At 39.3% G+C, this 25,594-nt stretch overlaps 2 protein-coding genes across 4 annotated transcripts; one reads left to right on the forward strand and one right to left on the reverse strand.

Annotated features, from left to right (window-relative positions):
- Positions 1-2,609: 2,609 nt before the first annotated feature.
- On the forward strand, positions 2,610-6,593 carry LOC306862923 (SH3 domain-containing kinase-binding protein 1-like). Of its 3 annotated transcripts, XM_079406027.1 has the most exons (8): positions 2,610-2,782; positions 2,911-2,942; positions 3,209-3,278; positions 3,610-3,708; positions 4,065-4,172; positions 5,006-5,181; positions 5,260-5,323; positions 5,884-6,593. In XM_079406027.1, the coding sequence occupies exons 4-8, from the start codon at positions 3,703-3,705 to the stop codon at positions 5,920-5,922; spliced, it is 393 nt and encodes a 130-aa protein (XP_079262153.1). In that variant the 5' UTR covers positions 2,610-2,782; positions 2,911-2,942; positions 3,209-3,278; positions 3,610-3,702; the 3' UTR covers positions 5,923-6,593. The 3 variants fall into 3 exon arrangements, with proteins under 3 accessions (XP_079262153.1, XP_079262155.1, XP_079262154.1); XM_079406028.1 differs by lacking the exon at positions 2,911-2,942 and having other exon boundaries at positions 2,629-2,782; positions 5,884-6,592; XM_079406029.1 differs by lacking the exons at positions 2,911-2,942; positions 3,209-3,278 and having other exon boundaries at positions 5,884-6,592.
- Positions 6,511-24,914, reverse strand: LOC306862921 (lipase member H-like). The gene is made up of 11 exons (XM_079406023.1): positions 24,832-24,914; positions 23,536-23,596; positions 16,470-16,840; positions 14,480-14,588; positions 14,299-14,400; positions 13,804-13,893; positions 9,102-9,269; positions 8,938-9,027; positions 8,275-8,383; positions 8,026-8,199; positions 6,511-7,158 (listed from the first exon to the last, which is right to left on the reverse strand). Exons 1-11 carry the CDS (start codon positions 24,832-24,834, stop codon positions 7,074-7,076), a joined length of 1,362 nt encoding a protein of 453 aa, XP_079262149.1. The 5' UTR covers positions 24,835-24,914; the 3' UTR covers positions 6,511-7,073.
- Between the last annotated feature and the right edge of the window lie 680 nt (positions 24,915-25,594).

The raw sequence follows: 25,594 nt of genomic DNA on the forward strand, positions 1-25,594 counted from the left end.
AGGAACGCTACTACTATTAGTGTAGCAGGGAGACTAAGGCGTTATTTTAATCACAAATGTCCAGAGTGCATTATTGTAGCGCAAGAGCACTTGGATATAATGCACGAGCGTCAATCTCTTCCCTCGCTCTCGATTTTCTTTGCTCTTGCACAAAACCGGAAAACATGCTGCTCTGCAAAGAGAAAATAATCACTTCATCCGATGTGTAAGAGAATGAAATAACCAATTGACGGCCTTACTTACTGGAGTTCCACAACTATTGAGACTTTGTTCTCTCTCAGCAGACTTTCGTGTGAAATACTGTAAAAGAGGAAAGCATTTGGACCAAAACACTGTGAGGCAAGGGAGGAGTTAAAACACCTTTTCCCCATTTGTGCTTGTGTTGTTTTACTACTTACACAATTATTTTGAGTATAAAACATTATTTACAATACACAGAAATTATTCAAAGCTTGATGTCTGGCATTACCCGAGTCTCATGTTACACCAGTTTTGATGTCGGATATTTGTGGCAATAAATTATTTTCAAGCACAAATGAGTGTTTCTGTAGTCTGTCATTTTGAATGTGTAATTAACCTGATTGTGAGCTTCCGTTCATGTTTATGAACTTGTTGACTATGAATGATAGAGTCCAGACAGAGTTCAAGTTCAAGTTCAAGTTTAGCTTTATAGTTATTCTGCTACATGTGGGGACATACAGTGGAACGAAATGTCGTGTCTCGCAGGATCACGGTGCTACATAAATACAGACATACAACAATGAAGTAAAAAACACTATAAACCTATACACTACTAACCTACTGACAGATTTAACTATAAGTGTACTATATATAAGTATTTACCCTATACAAACTAAAAGAATAAAGGATAAAAAATACAACTATACGAATGCTTCACATAAATATTACCCTATACAAACTAAAAAATAGAAGATAAAAAATACAGACTATACGAATGCTTCACAAATACTGTACATGTGCAAAGAGACATTTGAGTCAGCAGCTGGTTGGGGAACAGTGCAGGATGATTTGTAGTGCATGGGCATGTAAACATACATATATTGCTGAGTCTTTTGTGAGATTGTGCACACGCAGCAGTGTGTGTAAGTGTCCATAGTGCACATAGTGTAAAGTGTAAGTGTCCATAGTGTAAAGTGTCCATAGTGCACATAGTGTAAAGTGTAAGTGTCCATAGTGTAAAGTGTCTAGTGCACATAGAGGAGATTGTGTTACTACAGGTGGTTTGTACAGGCCCACTCACCTGTGTGTAGCACACTTTGAATTGCACAAAAAAAAAAATTTAAATAAAAAAAAAAATTAAAGTTCCATACAGTTTTTCTTTGGTGTGGGGGGTGGTCCATGTTTCAGGAGGTAGGGGTTTGCATGGGGTTTCAGAGGGGTGCGGGGTGATTTGAGTTCAGGGCTCTTACAGCCTGGGGGAAAAAGCTGTTGAGCAGTCTGGCGGAGCGGGCTCTGATGCTCCGGTACCGTCTTCCTGATGGTAGGAGCTGGAAGAGACTGTGGGAGGGATGGGTGGAGTCCTTCACAATGCTGTTGGTTTTGCTGGATCATCGTGTAAGGAAAATGTCCAGGATGGAGGGGAGAGGGGCACCGATGATCTTTGCAGCTGTGTTCACTGTCCGCTGGAGGGTCTTGCGGTCAGCAGCACTGCAGTTCCCGTACCAGACAGTGATGCAGCTGGTCAGCACACTCTCAATGGTGCCTCTGTAGAATGTGGTGAGGATGGGTGGAGGGAGACTTGCTCTTTTCAGCCGGCAGAGAAAGTGTAGGCGCTGTTGTGCCTTTTTGGAGAGAGACATGGTGTTGGTGGTCCAGGTGAGATCCTCTGTGATGTGCACCCCCAGGAATTTAGTGCTGCTGACTCTCTCCACAGTCGAGCTGTCGATGGTCAGTGGGGGGTGGTCAACGGAGTTCCTCCTGAAGTCCATCACAACCTCCTTTGTCTTCTCCACATTGAGGGACAGATCTTGGTGCCACACCATTCAGCCAGCTGTGCCACTTCCTCTCTGTAGTGCGTTTCATCGTTGTTGCTGATGAGACCTACCACTGTTGTGTCATCAGCAAACTTGATGATGTGGTTGGAGCTGAACTTGGCAGTGCAGTCGTGGGTCAGCAGTGTGAAGAGCAGCGGGCTAAGCACACAGCCTTGTGGGGCACCTGTGCTCAGTGTTGTAGTGCTCGAGGTGTTGTTGCCGACACGGAATGACTGAGGTCTTCCAGTTAGAAGACCCCAGAGGCTCTGACTGTTTAGACTGACCAGTTGTTTGTTTACTTAAACTGCATTTGTCCAGTCTGATCCAGAGTTTTTAAATTATTTATACTGATTGATCCAAAATGCATACATAAATGATGCAAACCCAGATAGACCTGTTTTGCATGCTGCATTGAGTATTATTATCAGACATACACAAGTCAATACGTCTTTTTGATCTAAATAGCTGAGGTTTTATTTCATAGGTTCAATCACATTATTGTTATTTTACTACACAGAGAAATAATCTGTGGGACAAATCCGAGAGACAAATGTGCGGGACATGTGCCCGACTTCAGCCCCGTCTGATTGGTGTCTTGAGGGCTCCATAAAAGGAGAGAGTATTAGGAGTCAAAGAGGCTCCTGAGAAGCCAAGAAACACCGCAGTGTCAGAAGAGAAGAGCTGAAGAACATCACGGTGACAGACACAAGATGAAATGAAGAAATGAGCGTTTTGGAGGCATTGCTGTGGATGTAGTCTGGACAGTTACGGTTGTGAAACAGAGACATGTGAGTTTTCTGGACCAGACTTTGAACCTCAGTGTTTTATGGCTGGACTTTGGAAACACAGTAATATGTTTTAGATGCATCAGTAACTGTAATATAATGTAATGCCTGATTTAATTTCTCTTTACTAGATTGTTTGTATTTCTGAAGCTGGATCAGGCTGGTGAGTGAGAGATTGTGTCTAAATTTAGTCTGGACAATAGTCTCTGTCATGATGGTGTACAGTTACAACACAGTTGGTGTGAGAAGTAGCTATATATAGACTGATATAGTGACCACAGCACTGAATGTACAAAACAAAGTCTAAAAGAGTGCAAACGCTGCAATGCAAAAGGGTCTTTCCACCGGCTGATATTTACTGAAATGATTCTTAAATCAAATATTGTTTTATATTGTGCATCTAAATGATTATCTTTTGTGCTTTTGGAGTTTGTTCGTGTCTCAGATCCATGAGCTTCTTCTTTTCTTCTTGCCATGGGCAACCACGCATTTACTGCGGGTAAAACATCCGTCTGCTCATTCCTTCATTCATTTACCAAACACAAATGAGAGCACTGATGCATTTATTTACATTTCAGCTGTTTAAATAAGATTATTCATTTCTTTCTCTATTGTGCTCAGTATATTTTTTGCATTTATTTTATTTCTCCTAAAATCATATTCCTGTATATAAATATTATGTTGCTCTTTTTATTATTATTTATAGACTCAAATATTTAATATATATTTTGAGGATGGTCATTCATGAATTATAGTTTGGCCCGTGGCACTTTATTTCCCCCAGAACTGTGTGTGCATTATTTCCCACATTTTGTGTCTCATTGTCGCAGACGTTGAAGATTTCAAGTCCATCGTGTCGACTCTAGAGAGCCAGCGCATTCTGACCGAACACAACAGACTGGAGAACAGGCTCTCACTGAATCATGTCAGTAAGTTAATTATCACGTTTTAAATGACTGCATGAACAAGCCATGTCATCATGCATTAACCAGTGTCCTCCAAACCCGCTGTAGGTCATCATATAGACAGAACGTTTGTCACATTTTGCCGGACAGACGCTGTGTCAGGATGTCCTTGAGTTATATTTAACTTCTCAGTGTTAATTGGTGTGTAAGTCACATCCTAACAACTCACACATTGCTATAACTGATACTGTACAAAACAGTGTGATCAGTATTACTGGTTTAAGATAAGACACATTTTAGAACCTAAAACTGAAGTCTAGAGAATAAAGATAAAGATATTATGAAGTTATTGAGTGTGTCATTATTACTTCCCTTTGCAGGCTGCTGATGAAGAAACAGGTCAAGAAATGAATGAAGTGAATCAGGAACCAGACCTGCTGGCCCTCAAGTTTCTTTATAGTAACACAGACTCACCTGAAGAGAACACAGTAAGTCTGTTACAAAGAAAAAAAAAACCCTAATGGGCTTTCCAAACTGGGTTTTCACTGGGGTACTGAAGCTCATATTTCAGGAATTCAATGTTATTCCCTGATTTTTGTTAATGGTCACATGGCATGCAAGTAAACACATAAAATACGTACATTTTAGTGCTTTATTTTGACCGGCACAGCAAAAATTATATTGTGATTATCATGATTGCAATTTGAAAAAAAAACTATTTTTGATTCATTGTGCCACCCTGATTTTTTATTTTATTTTAATGTTAATTATTAACAATAGGAAATAGTTTTTTTAGTATCCAAGTCTAAAAATGCTGACCAAAATAGTAGTCTTTATTAATCTTCAACATTCAAACCTGGATTTTGTGGGCCCAGTGCTCACCTTCTGGGGCCCTATTAGCAGTGTTGGGTGTAATGCATTACTAATTACTTAATAACTGAATTAAATTAAGTAACTATATTTTATTACATTAAATGATAAATAATATATATAATTTAATTTTAGCTTGAAAAAGTAAAGTAAGGGGTTACTCTTACTTTTTCTGTAATGTAATTAGTTACTTTAGGTTAATATGGGATTTAGAAAGTAATTAGTAATAAGTAATGCAACACTTTCTAAAGCGAGTAATTAGCACAGTAATCTAATTACTCTGTTGAAGATGTAGTTAGTAGCTACTAATTAATCACTTTTTAAGAGTAACTTACTCAACACCTCCTGTTAGGCTTTTGTGGCCCCTGGCAGTTTGAGGCCCCTATAGAGGACAAACTGCTTACTACTGAAATGAAACGATAAGGATTGTCCCTTTGGTGTTTTTTGTCAGGGGCCCGTCAGCAGCTCTTCTTCTGGCACAACGAGCATTGCTCTGCTCCCGGCGTATCTCTCGGCGTTAACATCTAAACCGCGAGCGGCCCCGCAGGGCCCCGGCACTATGGAGCAGATGAGAGCGGATCTCCGAGAGCTACGAGATGAACTGGACATGATGAAGACGCAGCACAAGTTTGTGTAACATGAATGCATGCTGTTTTGGGATTCTTATTCTTATATTTCTGTAAATGTAACGGCACTGTGTTTCAGAAAAGAGATCAGACTGCTCATGAACGAACTGGATGAAGAAAAGAAGATGCGTTTGTCACTGCAAGTAAGCATGAAGAGGACTCAAGAGCCTCTAGATGTTAAACAATTTCATTCATGAGCAGAGTTGGGAAAGTTACTTTTAAAAGTAATGCATTACAATATTGCGTTACTCCATAAAAAAGTAACCAATTGTGTTACTTAGTGAGATTTCATCTCAATATTTAGATTTTTTTTGCACCCTCAGATTCCAGATTTTCAAATAGTTGTATCTCAGCCAAATATTGTCTATCCTAACACACCATACATCAATGGAAAGCTATTTATTCAGCTTTCAGATAATGTATAAATCCCAATTTTAAAAAAATTGACCCTTATGAATGGTTTTGTGGTCCAGGGTCACATTTTTTAATGACCAAAAACCCAAAAGTGATATTTTGGGTAACTATAAAAGGTATAAATAAACTAAATCAATTGGAAAACAAAGTAACTTTTGTTACTTTTTCAAATAAGTAACTCATATTGTCAAATAATGCATTACTTTACTACTTAAACACTAACCAGACTTGCTTGTAATGCGTTTAATTTTGTACCATGAACACTCACTCGTGCTCTCTTTCACGTCAGATCGAAGTGGAACGTCTTAAGAAACACATGTCCAAGTGAGCCACTTCTGAGGCAGACGTCACAGATACAGATAACGATACGAGTCTCAGCTGAACTCAAGTGTGCAATGAAGATCTTCCAAAGACTGAGGAAGAACTCCGGAGAATTTGTTTCAGAACTCAAAGAACATATTGCTATATAAAACACGCTTTGGGTTTTAAACTGTGAACGATGACTGAAGAGAGAGAGAGCAAGCTATATGCATTGTTTCAGTTACATGCATTGATTCCTTTAAATGTAAGGTCTGATGTTAGTTAGTCAAAGTTTCATCTTTATAAATAGCACCATGTTGTGTGAAGGATTCTAAAGCTTGAAGAAAACGGTCATTTACACTTTTTCACCAGGGCTGCAATTAATTGATCAAAAATACAGATGATATTGTGAAATATTATCACTATTTAATATAAGCATTGTCTATGTGAATATGTGTTAAACTGTAATTTATTTCTGTGATCTGCAGCTGTATTTCCAGCATCATTACTCCAGTCTTCAGTGTCACATGATCTTCAGAAATCATTATAATATACTGATTTACTGCATTTCTGATTATTATCAGTATTGAAAACAGTCGTGCTACTTAATGTTTTTGTGAAAACTGTGATACATTTATTCAGGATTCTGACGAATAGGAAGTTCAGAAGAAATAAAAATATAATTTTTTGTAACAATGTAAATGTCTCTTTTGATCAACTGAAAAAACAAACAAACACAATCTTTACAAAAAAGAAAACAGGTTACTGGACAACCAACTTTTAAATAGTAGCGTGTGATGAAATGTATTAACATTGCTGTTAAATTCATACATGTATGGGTATATCAATGTTTATATGAGCAGAAAGGCAAGAAGTGAGGCATATGAATAAAAAAAAAAGGGTCCTGTAAGAAAAAGACTATACTTTAAAACTAAAGCAATACCATAAATATCACTGACATAGAGGCAAAAACAATAAAAATATATATTTACAAAAATATTTATTTACATTACATAAAAACAAAGAAAGTGTAGCTGTACCTTCATGAAGAAAATCAAACAGCCAACTGTAAATCACATTTCTGAAGGGACCCTGAAAGACAACACTGGACCCAAGAGAAAGCACTTCAGATCCTCTGAAGGACAGCGGTGTCGGTAACGGACTGAGAGAGAGTCTGGATCAGAAGTTGGAGTCTTCACAGGGGATCGGTCTGAACGTCACGTCTTTATTTTCCTCCAGCAGAAGATCGAAGCGACACAGAGGCCTGTTGAAACACAAGACAACAGTTTAGTGACACGGAGCTGAAGGACACCAGAAGAGATGTTGTGGCTGTCAAGTGAACGCTGGTCTTTGTCTCTATTCTGTTTAAGATGTATATCTTTATGTCTGAATAACTCATGCAAATAAAACAGTGTTTTGAGAGTACTGCTGATTTAATTCACATTGGCACTGTGAGTTTGAATCTAGCCTGCGATATTTCCCAATTTTATGTGCAATGATGAATGTTTCCGCAGGCAAGAGCCATTTACAGTAACTCTGGGGTCAGTAAGATACTTTAATATTTCTGAAAGAAGTCTCTTTTTACTCACCAAGGATCAAAATACAGTAAAAATTGTGAAATATTATTATAATGTAAAGCAGCTGCTTTCTATGTGAATATGTGCTAAGTGTAATTTATTTCTGAGATCAAAGCTGTATTTTCAGCATCATTACTCCAGTCTTCAGTGTCACATGATCTTCAGAAATCATAATATACTGATTTATTGCATTTCTGATTATTATCAATGTTGAAAACAGTTCAATATTTTTGTGGAAACTGATGCTTTTTAATTTTCAGGATTCACAGATGAATAGAAAGTTCAAAAGAACATAATTTATTTGAAATAGAAATCTTGTCTAATGTTATAAACATCTATACTGTCACTTTTGATCAATTTAATGATGAATTAAAGTATTAATTTCTTTAAATCTAATGAAATTGTACACTTGTATGACACACCTTGAGACCTCATGCTTGAATTAAATGCACAAATAACTGATTCACAGAGCTGTTATTTGGCTGAAGACTTACTGCGAACAGTTCATAAAGCGCGTGTATCATGAAGTCTTCCTTCAGATGAACACTACAGACCTGAGGTTGTTCTGTAGAGGAGTGAGGCGGATGCTCAGGAGCCGCAGTTTCTTGTGCGGCCGGATTCCTTTCCCCGTAGAGAACTGGAGCGTGATCTTCTTCACAGGCTGGACGTCTCGGTCAAACTGAGCCAGAACGCTGCTCTCCACAAACCTCTCAAACATCAGGGATTTACTGGAAGACAGATGAGAAACATCAGCATCCAAAAGATCAATCTGGAAATACTCCTTATACGAGACGGAAACTTACCGGTTGAGTTCAACTTGTGCCTCTTCTTGTCCGTTGCTTAATTTAATTGTTAAATATCCCCAGTGTGTTTTCTGGTTCCATGTGACAATGTCAACCTTATAACCGAACTCTAGTGGAGTCAAAGATTACATCAATAAACCGTTACATTATATATGTGTGATTCTGGAGCACAAAACCAGTCTGAAGTCGCTGGGGTATATTGGCAGCAATAGCCAACAATACATTGTTTGGGTCAAAATTATACATTTTACTTTTATGCCAAAAATCATTCGGATATTAAGATGATGTTCCATGAAGATATTTAGTAAATTTCCTACCGTAAATATATCAAAACTTCATTTTTGATTAGTAATATGCATTGCTAAGAACTTCATTTGAACAACTTTAAAGGTGATTTTCTCAATATTTAGATTTTTTTGCTCCCTCAGATTCCAGATTTTCTAATAGTTGTATCTCAGACAAATATTGTCCTATCATAACAAACCATACATCAATGGAAAGAGGATTTATTCAGCATTCAGATGATGTATAAATCTCAATTTTGGAAAATGGACCCTTATGACTGGTTTTGTAGTCCAGGGTCACATATATATGTTAACCTGAAACTTAAATAATCTGCTCACAGTTGAAATGTAATGAAAGATGTTGTAAAGAGATGCTCACTGCAGTATGGAAGTGCTTTATTAGTTTGGAAATATGTCTTTGTTTGTCCCAGCTGCAGCAGCCTGTCCTTCCAGCGCACAGAATCATAACCTGCACAGAGCAATGAAAGCATGTCTGTCTCAGATCACATGAAGCTCAGAGTTTGCTCAGGGTTCAGAGTTTACCGAAAACAGGGCATCCGTCCGGCGCGAACCTCCCACAATCCATGCACTTCCCGTCCTGGAAGAGTGTGTATGATTCACAGGGGTACGCAGTGATGGGACAGGAGCCGTTCACAGAGCTCAGGTAGAGGAACACTGACCTCTGATGGTCACACTTGAAATACTGCGAGCCTGTGGAAGATCAGAGAGACCTGCAGTCTATCAATACATGCATATATACATTATGATATGTTACAACCAAGTACGTATTTAATGTGTTTTATAATTGTGTATGTGTGTGTGTTGGATGTGGTTTTGTTTGCTTGCTGTCTCTCTCTTTTTCCCTTGTCACGAGATAGGAATTCCAATCAGCTGTGTTCAATCGGTGATGCCTAGAGTGTTTGGATGATGACGGGAGGAAGTGGAAATATAAGAAGTGGTGGCGCTGTGGAGTGGGGCAGAGACAGGGCCACTCTTCCTCCTGGTTGCCCAGACTCATTTGAACATGTTGCAGGGAAGTTGAGATGGCCTAAGGATATGTGGCCGTTATTGTTGCAGTGCAACTTTACGGGAAAAGCCCAAGAAGCATGTGCTGCATTGCCTGTAGATCAATCGCTTGATTATGAGATTGTTAAAGTGGCAGTGCTGTGGGTTTACGAATTAGTCCAAGAGGCTTATCGTCAAAAGTTTAGGTCTCAGTCAAAGTCTTTCAAACAAACCTGTGTAGAATTTGCTCGAGAAAAAGAGTACTTTTTGAAAAGTGGTGTTTAGCAAGTCGAGTTGTTGTCTTTGAGCAACTCCAGGAGATATTGTTACTCAAAAATTGTATGCTGTTGTAATATATTTGAATGAACAAAAAGTTAATTCTCTTTCTGATGCCGTTGTGTTAGCGGACTAATTTATTTTGACACATCGTCCTACACGTCCTGAGAGAACTAGTTATCCCGTAGTTAAAGTAGCGAGGGAAGAGACTCTGGGATCTTGGAGGCCGGGGAAGAGTGTAAAGCCACCCCGTCAGTTTACTTCGGGTCAGAGTTTGTTGTTTAGACCCTGGCCATTTAACTGCTGATTGCAAGGCCTGGAAACAGAAAGTAACTGCTAAAACTAAAAATGTGGCTTTTGTTCAGTCTGTATCTGCATCTGACTCTAGCTATGGACCGTTTATTTTGCATGGCACTGTGTCGCTTGCAAATGGTTCGGAAACTAAACCAGTTTTGATTTTGCGTGATACTGGGTCAGCTCAGTCCTTTGTGTGTAAGGACGTTTTGCCCTTTTCTGATCAGTCCTATACGGGTAGAAATGTGCTGGTGCGAGGCATCGAGAAGGGCTGTGTTCATGTTCCACTCAATGATGTTCACCTAAAATCTGATCTCGTTATAGGGGCCTTTGGGTTAGGTGTGCATCCTAAATTACCTGTGGATGGGGTTAGTATAATTCTTGAGAATGACCTCGCTGGGGCTAACGTTTTCCCTTGCCCTGTGGTGGCTAATAGACCTCATGCCTGCCTTCAGACGGGTTTGTCTGTGCAGTTTTCTTCAGTGTTCCCTGCCTGTGTGGTAACGAGGTCATAATTAAAAAAGTTTAACGATGTAATTGACATCTCCGATTCTTTTCTTGGCACTGGCTCTGAACCTGGAAAGGATCATTTAGAAAATTTGACAGCTGAAGGAGTTAATTTACGGGTGGGTCGAGATCAGTTATCCCTAGCCCAGAAGTCTGATCCTATGCTACGAAATTGTTCTGAGATGGCGATTAATGTGACGTATTTTTGGGATGAGGGGGTTCTCATGCGTAAATGGAAGCCTTCACAATCTGACGCGGCAGACTGGCAGGTGAGATATCAAATTGTGTTACCAACTGGATATCGATTACAGGTCTGAAAATTGGCTCACGAACATCCTCTTTCGGGACATTTGGAAGTCACGGAAACATTTCGCAGTGTTTCGAAGTATTATTTTTGGCCTGGATTAAAATCTGCGGTATCAGATTTCTGCCGTTCATGTGACGTTTGTCAGCGTGCAGGGAAAGCGAATCAAAAGATTCCTTTGGCACTTTTGTATCCCATTCCGGTGCTAAGTGAACCTTTTGAGAGATTGATTATTGACTGCGTGGGTCTGCTGCCCAAATCAAAGACCGGGCATCAGTACATTCTGACAGTTGTGTGTTGTGCGACGCGTCATGCCGAGGCTGTTCCTGTTTTACTTCCCATCCCTGAATCTACATTCCAAGCGAAATCCTTTGGTCCTTATGTGATAGAAAAGAAGCTTAGCCAAACGGATTATGTTGTGGACACACCAGATCGAAAGCGTAAGAGTGAAGTCTGTCACATAAGCTTAAGGCATATTATGAGCGAGAGAATTCAGTTGTTTTGAATAACTTAGATTCTCATCTAGTGTATTTGCCGATATGTCAACGAGAGGATGTAGTATGTAGGATGTAGTCTATTTTCTGATGTTCCTGGTAGAACTACAGTCCTGTGTCATGATATTGACGTGGGTACTTGTTTGCCCATAAAGCAACATCCGTAGCGATTGAATCCAATGAAGTGGAATATTTGCTGAAAAATGGATTGGCTGTCCATAGTCAAAGTCTGTGTTCTCCATGTCTGTTAGTCCAGAAACCAGACTCTTCTTTTCGTTTTTGCACGGACTACCGAAAGGTTAACAGTGTGACTAAAGCGTACCCGCATTGAGGATTGTGTTGATCGAATTACGTCACTAAATTAGATCTCCTTAAAGGGTATTGGCAAGTCCCTTTAACTGCCCGTGCTAGCGAAATATCTGCTTTTGTCACTCCTGATAGCTTTCTGCAATATAATGTAATGGCGTTCGGATGTGGAACGTCCCAGCGACTGATGCAGAGGGTTTTGTCAGGAGTGAAGAATTGCGAAGCATATCTGGATGATCTAGTCATTTATTCGTTGGGAGGATCATGTAAATCGTTTGGATCTAGTGTTCTGCCGTCTGACTGAGGCTTCTTTGATTTTGAATCTTTCAGTTTGCAAAGGGCAGTGATCACATATTTGGGTAAAATGATTGGTCAGGGGCATGTGAAGCAGTGATGGCCAAAGTGAGTGCAATCCTTGATTTTCCCGTTCCTGTAAATAAAAGAGAACTTCGAAGATTCCTGGGAATGGCAGGATACTACCGCGGATTTTGACCACGGTGGTGTCTTTGTTGACTAACCTTCTTAGCACTTCAAGAAAATTTGACTGGAATGCAAGGTGCTGTTGAAGCTGGTGGAGTGCTGATGCAGGAGCATGACTCGGGTATTGAGCATTTTTCTAAGACATTTTCTAAGTGTCAGTATAACTACAGCACAATTGAGAAAGAGGCGCTGGCCTTGTTACTGGCGTTGCGACACTTTGAAGTGTATCTGGGGGGCCATTGTAGCCCGATTAAAGTGTACACCGATCACAATCCATTAGTGTTTTTGTCACAAAATTCTAACTCAAACCAGCGTTTGATGCGGTGCTCTCTCGTTTTGCAGGAGTACAACCTTGAAATTAAACATCGGAAGGGTTCAGACAATTTCTTTATTCAAATGAAAAAGATATTAATTTGAAGTGGTGTTTGTGTTGATTCTGGGACAGAAGGTTGGACGCCCTGGTTCTCTCTCCAAATTTTTTCTTTAGATATTTTTATTTACTTTTTTGTTTTGCTACTGGCTCTCCAGGCCTAGATGGGAAGTATGTAACACATGCACTGAGCTACTTATACAATATGAAATATGAAGAGAATTCAGAGCATCATGCTAGTCTGGGGCATGAAGATATTCTTTCTTTCTTTCTCTTATGTTTTTTAACAACGCGAGTAGCATCTTGCAAGTAATTATGATATAATTGCTAACACTTTTATATGCCTTATATTTGAAAATTCAGAGAGAAATGGTTAGAAAGGAAGTTAAAATTAAAATACTAAAAGATTGAAAATCAATGTTTATTTTTGATTCAATTTGATTCAAAGTGTTTTTAAGTTTAAAAAGTGCTCAAAAATACACACTGCTATTCAAAAGTTAAGCACCGGTAAGTTTTTTTTTTTAAAATAAGTCTCTTCTACTTATGAAGGCTACATTTATTTGATAAAAAAAAAAAAAATGCAGAAAAACTAATATTATTAAATATTATTACAATTTAAAATAACTGTTTTAATATACTTTAAATTAGAATTTATATTTAACAATAATAGGCCTACAATACAGTTTAAAAGTTTGGGGTTAGTACATTTTTTTATTTTTTTTTTATTAATATTTATTTTTTTACATTTCAGCAAGAATGCATTAAATTGATTTTTTTTAAAAGGATAGTAAAGACTTACATTGTTACAAAAGATTTCTAATTAAAATTTCTTTAGATTTCTTTATTTTAAATAAATTGATAATAATCAGAAATGTTTGTTGAGCAGTAAATCAGTATATTATAATGATTTCTGAAGATCATGTGACACTGAAGACTGGAGTAATGATGCTGAAAATACAGCTGCAGATCACAGAAATAAATTACACTTTAACACATATTCACACAGAAAACAGCTGCTTTACATTCTAATAATATTTCACTATTTTTACAGCATTTTTGATGAAATAAATGCAGCCTTGATGAGCAGAGGAAACTTTGTGAAAGCATGAAAAATCTTACGGATCCCAAACTGAACAGCAGTGTGTGTTTGTGTAATATTATTTTTAATTGCGGTTACATTAAAATGCTATTAAAGTGGTTAAAGCTGACCTGAAAAGATGGTTCTGGGGCATCCAGGCTGATCCGCTCCACCGTTTGCGTAATAGTCGATGTGACCCAGGACATCACGATAGCCCAGTGCTGCAAGAAAACACCAACCATGAGTTAACCAAGTCTAGATATTCATTTTGTCTCCACCTTATTCTTCAACGTAGAAGTCAGCCGTTTTCTGTGAAAGTGTGAGATTTCCGATTCATTAGCTGCCGTAGGGAAGTAACGAGAAGAATAACCACGTGCAGTAAACGGTAACGGTAACTACAAGCCAGTGTGTTCTTAATTAAGATAATACGTTATAGTACGACACACCAGTTTGTAATATCGAGTAGCAAAAAGCTAAAAATAGCTGGACGCAGATGAGACCGGAAGCCAGACACATTCGATTTACAAATGGCCGTGACTGCTCTTTCGGGAAAAATAAGGTGGCTAGGGCGTCATATACAGTGTGGAGTGAAGAGCCTCGTCTGGTGATGTGTGAGAGAAACACACCGTCCATGTCTGTGTGCAGAACCTCCACGAACTGGGCATCAGACGGGTCGAGACGCTCGCTGGGGGGCTGACCGTTAAACCTGGGCCCCGCCGGGTCCAGCGCTGAGTGGGACACACAAACATCACAATCACACACTGCAACACTCGACTCAGAGCTTCAGGAGGAGAACAGATCACTCACCTGTTATTCTGCCAATGCTTCCATTAAAACTGGCCCCAATGAAACCTGAAATGTGGGCCCCTAAACTGACACCGATCATGTGTATGGAGCCGAGATCAGCCCCTTTCTCCTGTGAACACACACACACACACACACACACACAAACAAAGGGACTCTGATTAGGCTAGTTAACACCTTGAAAATAAAAATGCATCATTCTTATTTTTTATGGAATTTTCAAATGTTTATCTGTGTACATATTAAACAAACATGCATTGCCTTTATCTTCTTTGAGTTTCTGGGCCTCTTCAGTCACTTTAGACAAAAAAATATTAATTTTTTTTACATTTTCCGCTTGACAATGGGATGGCACTTGGGCCCTGTCCCTTTCTTACATCGCCACCTGTTGGTTTTCATGATCTTGACAGTGCTTCATAGCATTGCATTTTCATGTGGACGCTGTTTTTTTTAGAAACGGAATAAAGAAAAACTCTGTTTATAAAAAAACCCGTGTACGTGTGGACATGGCCTTGGTGACGTTTGTCATACGGATATGTTAAAGGGCCAAAAAAATTAGCATTGTCTCTTCACTGTCAGAAATGACCAACATATTAAATTAATGGGAAATACGAAAAAATATCTGATGCTCATCTAACAAAAAAATATCAAAACCTTAACAAAAAGTAGTCATTAAGAATGTCTAAATATATATCTAAACAAAACCTAATAAAAATAAATAAATACAATACGCAAAAGCCTCTCTATGTATTTATTTACCATCACATTACACAAGTTTTATTTTAATGCCTCCAGGTGGCGCTATTCTTCAGAAAATTGAGTTTAAAGGCCTTCATTCTTTTTTAATCTTAAAAACCACATTTATTGAATAATAAAAATAGTAATAATAATTATAATAAACACATTCTATTAATTTTAATGGAAAAAAGTCTGATAAAATTGTATAAATAGTGCATAATAGTGCTTTCTTCATTTGAGAAGCCTCAAGATTCTCTCAAATATACATCTCAAAGAAAAGACGGCCGCTCACAGTTTCTGTTTCATGCTAAAGACAGCAAGGCAGAGCGTATGTGACGTAAGTTACCTAATGAGCTTTATCAACATAAGACTGCATTAAAACAACAAGAGGTCACCTGCTGTTTATTCAAGTCTCCACCTGAAGAAGTTAACGATTAACACGACTATAAAACATCTGCATGCTTCACCTGTGCACAGACAAACCTAATACCGTCATCAAGAACCAGCACAAGCTTAAACAGCTCATCACACATCTGTTTCACTTCACAACCACTTTACACCTTCTCCCTGAAACAACTAAAACTACAATAGAAATAAACAGAAACGGCAATAAATAAATAATTACAATTACTTCAGATATTAAAAACATTTCAGCTAGTTGCTGATGCAACATTTCTCATTTCCATTCAGTTTAACTACTAAAATAAATACTAAAACTAAAAACTAACATAATAAAAAAAACATTATACTAAAACTATAAGCAAAAATAAAAACAGAAAATAAGCCTGCTCTGATCCTTAGAATGAAACGGCCCATTTTTCTGTTTTGCTCAGTCATGAATTATGACTTGTTAATCAGTTTTATGGCTCAGACTCTCTCACGGAGGAAAGCTTCTGATTGGACAAAAATCTGTGTGCAATATATAATATACAGCTGAGATCAAAAGTTTACATGGAAAATAAGAGGGATCATACAAAATGCATGTTATTGTTTATTTAGTACTGACCTGAATAAGATAAAAGATGTTTAAATATAGTCCACAAGAGAAAATAGTGGAATTTATAAAAATGACCGTTTTTTTGTTTTGCTACTGGCTCCCCAGGCCTAGATGGGACGTATGTAACACATGCACTGAGCTACTTATACAATATGAAATATGAAGAGAATTCAGAGCATCATGCTAGTCTGGGGCATGAAGATATTCTTTCTCTCTCTTTCTCTCTTTTTCAACAACACTGAAGAGCTTTCCTCTTACCGTCATTTTCTGGATGAGCTGGGTAAGGTTTGCGGCCACCTTGCGGGTGTTATCCACCACTTTCCAGTAGTTTATGTTGGTGGCTCCGCGGTTCCAGTCCACCACGATGACGTTCATGTCGCGGCGCTGCAGGAGGAACTGCACGAACTCTGTGAGCCAGATGGGAGGCGAGCCGGTGGGCCGGTAGCCGTGGATGAGGAAGATGCTCGGGGAGCTGATGTTGAAGCGGGGGCTTCTGAAGGGCTCTCGGTGAGACAGCAGCTCAGCGCAGGACACATTGGGCCGTGTGTACAGCAGTAACCTCACGCTCAGAGACGTCCCGGTCAGAGAGTGCTTCAGGTCCAGGTCCGTCATCTCCTCACACTCCTGAGCTGCAGGGAGAACGCAAACAGAGCCTTCTGCTCGTCACTGTTTTTGTTTTACATGCTGCTAGAAGACACCTCAGAAGATGGGTCAAGCATAGCTCCATCATTGTTAACATTTGTTTTAATAAATAAAAAATGTGTAAAGATCAAGGAAATTTCACTGGCATTTCTTTCTTTTAACTGTATTGAAAACATACCGAACCGTGAATTTTGAAACCATTACACCCCTAATATATAGACAAATTGCCTATGGGTTAGTTTATTTCAGATGTCAGATTTCATGCCATGTCAACAGCCTAGGCTAGAGCTGGGTCATACAGAAGCTATTTTAAACAACAACATTGTTTAAAACAATAGATTAAATTATAAAACTTTCTGGTTAGATCTTATTAAATAGGTAGTTTAAAAGTGCCTACAAAGTAGGACAATTGCCTGCTTGCATTAAAAGAGCCCTTAGCAGATTACTCATGGCTTGAATGGTTCACAAATCTGTGGGCAGGTTGGGGATACGGTTGTGTCATACAGTACTACCAATAGTGCTAATGCATCACTGAGTGTGTATCCAGCTCAGTACGAAGACTGGCACAACCCAGCATCATCAAGAATGAAGTAACAGTGTTTGCTTGTTTAGCTGGCTCCCTGATAACTCATTTGTAACTGTATATAGTATTTTGCTTGCTAATACTGAAGGGACTTTCCCCACAAAAACAGCCTTTGCATTAATTTCCACTGGTCAAGAGGATGGAGCATTTATGTGAAAATCTGACGAAGAGTGCGATGTATGTTAATACTTTAGTACATTTTATGCAAGCAAATTAGAAAGGGTGCTGGTGTGTGACAGGAGGGCCTATGATGAATAAGAGTTAAATCTAAGACTGTGGTTACATGATCACCATCATTGACATACCATCTTTAGCCTAGAGATAACTTTCTTAGAGATAACATTTAGACAGATGTGCTATAAAAGAGGAAGGATGCCCTCCCTTCACTGTCACTCTGAGAGACTGCTAGCCTTTTCTTGCAAGAAAATAAACCATCTTTAAAGACAACTGGACATGTTTTTCTCTTGTTCAGTGATATCCTTTTTATTTGCCACAGCAATATCCAGAAAGCAGATGCCAGCAGCTGAGCATACTCTAGGCCTTAAAATTAGACACACAAACATCAAGAACGGCAATCAACAAATGTTAAAAAAATGAGCTCTTAACATCACAGTACAACAAATAACTAACAACAACAAAAGTTTAAATCAAGTCAGCTAACAGAAACCACCAACAAAAACAATAATCCTTTAACAGTAACTGCATCATTTATTCATGCTGCAATGCATGCTGGGAACTCAAAGCCTTAACATTTCAACAATATGAAATTCTTTGTTCAGACAACTGTATTTGACTAGTTGGGACAATATTTGGGGTAATTAAATGTACTAAAACATTTTGTAATATGATTTTGATGTACCATTTGTATGGTAATGCAATGTCTGATTTCAAAATGGCAAATTAAATGTAAAGTTTAATAATTTATCAGATTTTTTAAAAGTTCAACTAAATGAAAATTTGGATTTTATTTCATTTAACTTTTTTGTAATAGGTTTAGTTCACTATAATAATGATCTTGCCAATAGAATATAAAAGTAACTTTTACTGTAACTTTTTATTTGTATGTATTTTCATCTTTTATTCTAAAGTTACATTTACTTGAGAATCAAAAAAATATTTTTTTTTCAAAATGAAGTGAGTTTATGATTAAAAGAACAAATATCTGCCAATGGACTCAATTTATAGATCGACACGTTCTTATTTTAATCATAATTTAGCAAAATGTCTGAGAAAACGTCACATTTTCATTTTGCATCTCAAGTAAAAGAAACTTGATTTGTATTTGAAAACACGACAAAAATACAGAGGAACTCAAAAAACACCTTTTTCTTTGCAGTGCACGCAACATTCACGATAACATTAAATATGATTCTTCACATAGTAATGCAGCGTTTAATATTGATGCTCTTACAGTGGCTACTAGGACTTTTAAAAGGATAAAAGTATTAAAAAAGCCATCTCATGGACCTGTGGTGGAGAATTTTGTTTCTTGGTGTCCGACTTAAATATAGCTAAGAGCAAAGACATGATTATAGACTTTGGAAAGTCTGCTATTTCTGTCTGTACTACTGTCATTCATGGAAGAGTCACTGAGCTTGTGGATGAGTATAGATATCTGTGTACAGGGATTGATAATAAATTACATTTTGATGCTAAGACCAAGGCCATATGTAGAAAGGTTCAACAATGTTTGTTTTCCCTAAGAAAAATGAATTATTTTAAAGTATGTGCAGTGTCAATGACACTGATTTCTCAGTTTTATTGAATCTTATTGTGTGGTTTGATTGTATTCGCTCGACTGGTAGGAACAGAATGACTAAGACTGCATCCAAGGTGATTGAGCTCAACAGACATTGCTTCAAGACATTTTTAAACAATCTGTTGTTAAAAAAGCCTATGCGATAATTAACGGTCCATCTCATCCATTACATAAAGAGTTTGCCGTCCTCCCATCAGGCCATAGATATAGAGGAGGTTTAAGAACTCATTCATACATTAAATCATCTGTAATTATGGGTAATATGCTGATACTTGAACTGATGGTTATTGGACCATCCCTTTTCATCATTTCTTATGTTCTTCTTAAATTCTTTGTTTTTGAATGTTTACACATGAGACTGTGTTAAAGTGATGTGTGAAATCTGTGCAAATCAAATTTCTCAAGGGATGAATAAACGGAACTGATTCTGTGCCATGACTTAAGACTTTCTGCTCGGATTTAAAACCTCTTAAGGTAAAATTTCTGCAGGTCTTGCAAAGGTTTTAATTTGCCCTTCAACAAATGAAGACCTTTGTAAGACCTGCAGAAATCTTGATCACATCTTAACTGTTTTTAACGTTTTCGGCAGCCGAGGCGAGATCCCTTTTAGTATTTTTTATACTTGTGGGGAAGTCGTGGCCTAATGGTTAGAGAGTTGGACTCGTAATCCAAAGGTTGTGGGTTCGAGTCTGGGGCCGGCAGGGATTGTAGGTGGGGGGAGTGAATGTCCAGCGCTCTCTCCACCCTCAATACCACGACTGAGGTGCCCTTGAGCAAGACACCGAACCCCCAACTGCTCCCCGGGCGCCACAGCATAAATGCTGTCCACTGCTCGGGTGTGTGTTCACGGTGTGTGTGTGTTCACTGCTGTGTGTGTGTGTGTGTATGTGTGCGTGTGTTCACTGCTGTGTGTGTGTGTGTGTGTGTGTGTGCGTGTGTTCACTGCTGTGTGTGTGTGTGTGTGTGCGTGTGTGTGCGTGCGTGTGTGTGTGTGTGTGCGTGTGTTCACTGCTGTGTGTGTGTGTTCACTGCTGTGTGTGTGTGTTCACTGCTGTGTGTGTGTGTGTTCACTGCTGTGTGTGTGTGTGTTCACTGCTGTGTGTGTGTGTGTGTTCACTGCTGTGTGTGTGTGTGTGTGTGTTCACTGCTGTGTGTGTGTGTGTGTGTGTGTGCGTGTGTTAACTGCTGTGTGTGTGTGTGTGTGTGTGTTCACTGCTCTGTGTGTGTGTGCGCGTGTGTGTTCACTGCTGTGTGTGTGTGCGTGCGTGTGTTCACTGCTGTGTGTGTGTGTGTGTGCGTGCGTGTGTTCACTGCTGTGTGTGTGTGTGTGTGTGTGTTCACTGCTCTGTGTGTGTGTGTGTGTGTGTGTGCACGTGTGTGTTCACTGCTGTGTGTGCGTGCGTGTGTGTTCACTGCTGTGTGTGTGCGTGTGTGTTCACTGCTGTGTGTGTGCGTGTGTGTTCACTGCTGTGTGTGCGTGCGTGTGTGTTCACTGCTGTGTGTGTGTGTGTGTGTGCGTGTGTGTGTGTGTTCACTGCTGTGTGTGTGTGCGTGTGTGTTCACTGCTGTGTGTGTGTGCGTGTGTGTGTGTTCACTGCTGTGTGTGTGTGTTCACTGCTGTGTGTGTGTGTTCACTGCTGTGTGTGTGTGTTCACTGCTGTGTGTGTGTGTTCACTGCTGTGTGTGTGTGTGTGTGTGTGTGTGTGTGTGTTCACTGCTGTGTGTGTGTGTGTGTGTTCACTGCTGTGTGTGTGTGTGTGTGTTCACTGCTGTGTGTGTGTGTGTGTTCACTGCTGTGTGTGTGTGTGTGTGTTCACTGCTGTGTGTGTGTTCACTGCTGTGTGTGTGTGTGTGTGTTCACTGCTGTGTGTGTGTGTGTGTGTGTTCACTGCTGTGTGTGTGTGTGTGTGCGTGTGTGTTCACTGCTCTGTGTGTGTGTGCGCGTGTGTGTTCACTGCTGTGTGTGTGTGCGTGCGCGTGTTCACTGCTGTGTGTGTGTGTGTGTGTGTGTGCGTGTGTTCACTGCTCTGTGTGTGTGTGTGTGCGTGTGTGTTCACTGCTGTGTGTGTGTGTGTGTGCGTGTTCACTGCTGTGTGTGTGTGTGTGTGTGCGTGTGTGTTCACTGCTGTGTGTGCGTGTGTGTTCACTGCTGTGTGTGTGTGTGTGTGTGTGTGTGTGTGTGTTCACTGCTGTGTGTGTGTGTGTGTGTGTGTGTTCACTGCTGTGTGTGTGTTCACTGCTGTGTGTGTGTGTGTGTGTGTGTGTGTGTGTGTGTGTTCACTGCTGTGTGTGTGTTCACTGCTGTGTGTGTGTGTTCACTGCTGTGTGTGTGTGTGTGTGTGTGTGTGTGTGTGTGTGTGTGCGCGTGTATTCACTGCTGTGTGTGTGTTCACTGCTCTGTGTGTGTGTGTGTGTGTGTGTGTGCGCGTGTGTGTTCACTGCTGTGTGTGTGCGTGCGTGTGTGTGCGTGCGTGTTCACTGCTGTGTGTGTGTGTGTGTGCGTGTGTGTTCACTGCTGTGTGTGTGTGCGCGCGTGTGTGTTCACTGCTCTGTGTGTGTGTGTGTGTGTGTGTGTGCGCGTGTGTGTTCACTGCTGTGTGTGTGCGTGCGTGTGTGTGCGTGCGTGTTCACTGCTGTGTGTGTGTGTGTGTTCGTTCACTGGTGTGTGTGTGTGTGTGTGTTCACTGCTGTGTGTGTGTGTGTGTGTGTTCACTGCTGTGTGTGTGTGTGTGTGTGTTCACTGCTGTGTGTGTGTGTGTGTGTGTTCACTGCTGTGTGTGTGTGTGTGTGTGTGTGTGTGTGTGTGTGTGTTCACTGTGTGTGTGTGTTCACTGCTGTGTGTGTGTGCACGTTGGATGGGTTAAATGCAGAGCACGAATTCCGAGTATGGGTCACTATACTTGGCAATATGTCACTTCACTTAAATGAAAAAAAAATTATAAAATAAACACAGACCAAGTCTGTTTTGTTTTATATTTAGTCTATGCTTCTAGTTAACTTCATTTCATTCTATTCAACTATGATGGCAACCGATGCATTTGATTAAAATAATGATCTCTAGTTGACCTTCAGATTTTCACATATGAATGGAACACTTTAGTGTGTTTTCTGGACTTATTTCTGTTTAAATACAAGCTTTGCTTGTGGTAATCATCACATTAGCTGAATAAACGATTCAGTGACTCACTCATTAAAAATAATCACGTGTCTCCACCTACTGGTATACTGATGTAACTTGCAGAAAACATGGCACTTCCCATGATTTTTTTTTTTGTCAAATACCATGGCACTATCATATTTTTTAAATAATGTCCCAATGTGATATCATCATATTCTTTTTTTTTTAAATACAATCGACTACCATTTACAGTATATCGATATGTATAAATTTAATGCCACTGGGTCTCATTCACTAATAATTGTGTAGATTATTCGTATTCACATTCAAACTTCTCACGAAAACTTTACGCCTATTTCACAACATTATTCACAGAAACCCCCCGCAGCTTGAGCTATAGTCTAATGCAGCTTCTCTTACTTTCACTGCATATAAGGGAAGTGACATACTGCCAAGTATGGTGTGGTGACCCATACTCGGAATTCGTGCTCTGCATTTAACCCATCCAACGTGCACACACACACACACACACACGCACACACACACACACCCACACACACACACAGCAGTGAACACACACACACAGCAGTGAACACACACACACACACACACACACAGAGCAGTGAACACACACACACCAAGCAGTGGGCATTTATGCTGCAGCGCCCGGGGAGCAGTTGGGGGTTTGGTGTCTTGCTCAAGGGCACCTCAGTCGTGGTATTGAGGGTGAAGAGAGCGCTGGACATTCACTCCCCCCACCTACAATCCCTGCCGGCCAGGGACTCGAACCCACAACCTTTGGATTACGAGTCCAACTCTCAAACCATACATCAATGGAAAGATTAAGACTGGTTTTGTACATCTAAACTGGATGAAAATAAGTGGAAAAAAAGGTGTGTGTGTGTGTGTGTGTGTTTGGTGTTTACAGGAAAAGTGGGACTAATGCTACATCTGTGGGGGGTTAGGTTAACATTTCAAGAGAAATTCTACAGTAACACCCACCATAAATGAGACAGCATTCATCGTAATACAGAAACTCTAGCTTTCTCACAGCTGACTGTCTCTCTGTGTTTCAGGCCGCGATGGTTAACCACAATGAATTGTAAGCATTTGGAAGAATGTCAGGTGGTTTCTTCTAACTCCTAAACTAAACTAAACAGTTTGTTACAAAGGCAGAAAAGTGATATGAAAGGCAGTTGATGTGGATCTGGATCAACTTTACCTCTGTGAGCGTCAAACATCAGCGTCACAAACACGAGCCTCCAAAAGAGTGTCGGGCAGATCTGCAGAGAGAGAGAGGAACCTCAGAAAGTGTGATCTCAAACACTTCTCATCTTAGCAGCCTTTCTCTCATTTTACATGCTGCATCTTTTTATAGAGCAGCAGTTAATAAAAAAAAATGCTTTTGGTTTCTTATTCAATAAAACTATCAAAGCCACACATCACATTTTGCTCAAGATGAAACCACAAGTTTCCAAAGACCCCGGCTGACACACACACACACACACACACACGTACACACACGCGCGCATGTACACACACGCACGTACACACACGCGCACACACACAGTTTCAATGAAACTCATTACTGTACAATAAGGTGTGTGCTGTTTTGGTATCATTGATATACAATTATTGTTTTTGTTAATATTTTAAATTAATTTAACTTTTATTTTCAGTTTTTTAGTCATTTTGTTGTGTTTAGTTTAACTATGTCTGTCTCATTAAGTTTGTCTTATTTCATTCGTTTATTATCACACTTAAACTAAATATAAATGAGAAGTGTTGCTTTGTTGATTTAAAAAATGTATTTATTTATTTGCTTGCTTATTTATGCATTTATTTTGGTGGTTTCAGTTTCAGGTTTAGTTACCAATCATTACCCTGATGTGTGTGTCTCAGGTTTTGCTTACATTTTGAGGATCAAATGTAGTAAAACTAAAAACATTTCCTATGACAAACATCTAACTAAATACAAATAATATTTACTATAAATATTGATAAACACCATTTTCATTCAAATTGAAAAAATGCAAGGTTTGTTTGAGGACCGGGTTTAAGGGATACAAACCATAAATATCACTAGCTCAGGATTAAAAGCACAGAATTCAATAGAAATGGTTCATTCTGGACAGTAACTCACACAAACCGTCTGTGTGTGTTTGGAGAGTCATTGTGTGGTTCTGTAAAGGGACATTTTAGGCACTCTGCACTTGAATTGTCAAGCTGAAAAGAAGACAAACTGGTTTGAAGCTGCTTTCCCGGGGAGGGAATAAGAATGTGCTTTCATTCAAAACAAGCAGAAGAACTCCCACGAACATTTACATCAACCACGTCCTCAGTTCAAACACGAGACAGCATACAGTGAACCTGACTGACCACTCATGTGAGCAATCACACAAACACACACAGCCAGCCATGTACTCATATGACCAACAGACATAAACACATGCTCAGACAAAGAGCACATACTACACCTCTCTGCTACAAGGCACAGCTTACAAGAGAGACGTCTTACCATGTTGGACGAGTGAAGAGAGGTTTCTGTCTGACAGTGAGCCTTTATGCTGTCAGGGTCGTTGATAATTCATCTGAAGACTCCAGGAAATAGTAAGGTGACACACTTACAGAGCAGCTCCTCCTTCCTGTCCACAGCTCCACCCTCCACCTACAGGTGCCACATTCCTCAGATCCCTCTCTCTACCTGTGCTGAGGAACAAGACCAGACAAGAAGCTCCAAACTAGTCACAGTAGGGGACTGCGGTGGCACAGATGTATGCATAAAATATTGTAAAAGTATAAAAAGTAAAATAAAGCTAAAGTATAGGCTAAAAACACATCTCTTCCATCTTTATTTGACCCTCTAACTCTAGCACTCTTTATTCTAATTCTATTCTTAAAAAAAACACTTACCCCTTTTAGACTTGCACTCTATTCATTTACTAACTGATTTTCTTTAAAAAAAAAAAAAAAAAACACTAGCTTCTCTATTCTTTTTGTATTCTATTTATTTGTTTTATTTTTATTTATTATACAATTAGCACTAGCTTGCTCTATTCTTTTTCTATCCTATCTGTTTTCTTTTTATTTATTATATAATTTTAAAAAAGATCTTGCTATGTGTTAAGCTGACTGAAGCTTGTTATAGCACTTGCATATCAGTGCTCTTTTGTTGTTTTGATTGCTTTGGATAAAAGCGTCTGCTAAAGGACTAAATGTAAATGTTTTGCATGCATGACCAGCATAGCTTTTAAAAAACTATCAAATTAAAATAATTCATA

The sequence above is a fragment of the Barbus barbus genome (assembly GCF_936440315.1).
Source record: "Barbus barbus genome assembly, chromosome: 43".
In the NCBI taxonomy this organism is placed as follows: domain Eukaryota; kingdom Metazoa; phylum Chordata; class Actinopteri; order Cypriniformes; family Cyprinidae; genus Barbus; species Barbus barbus.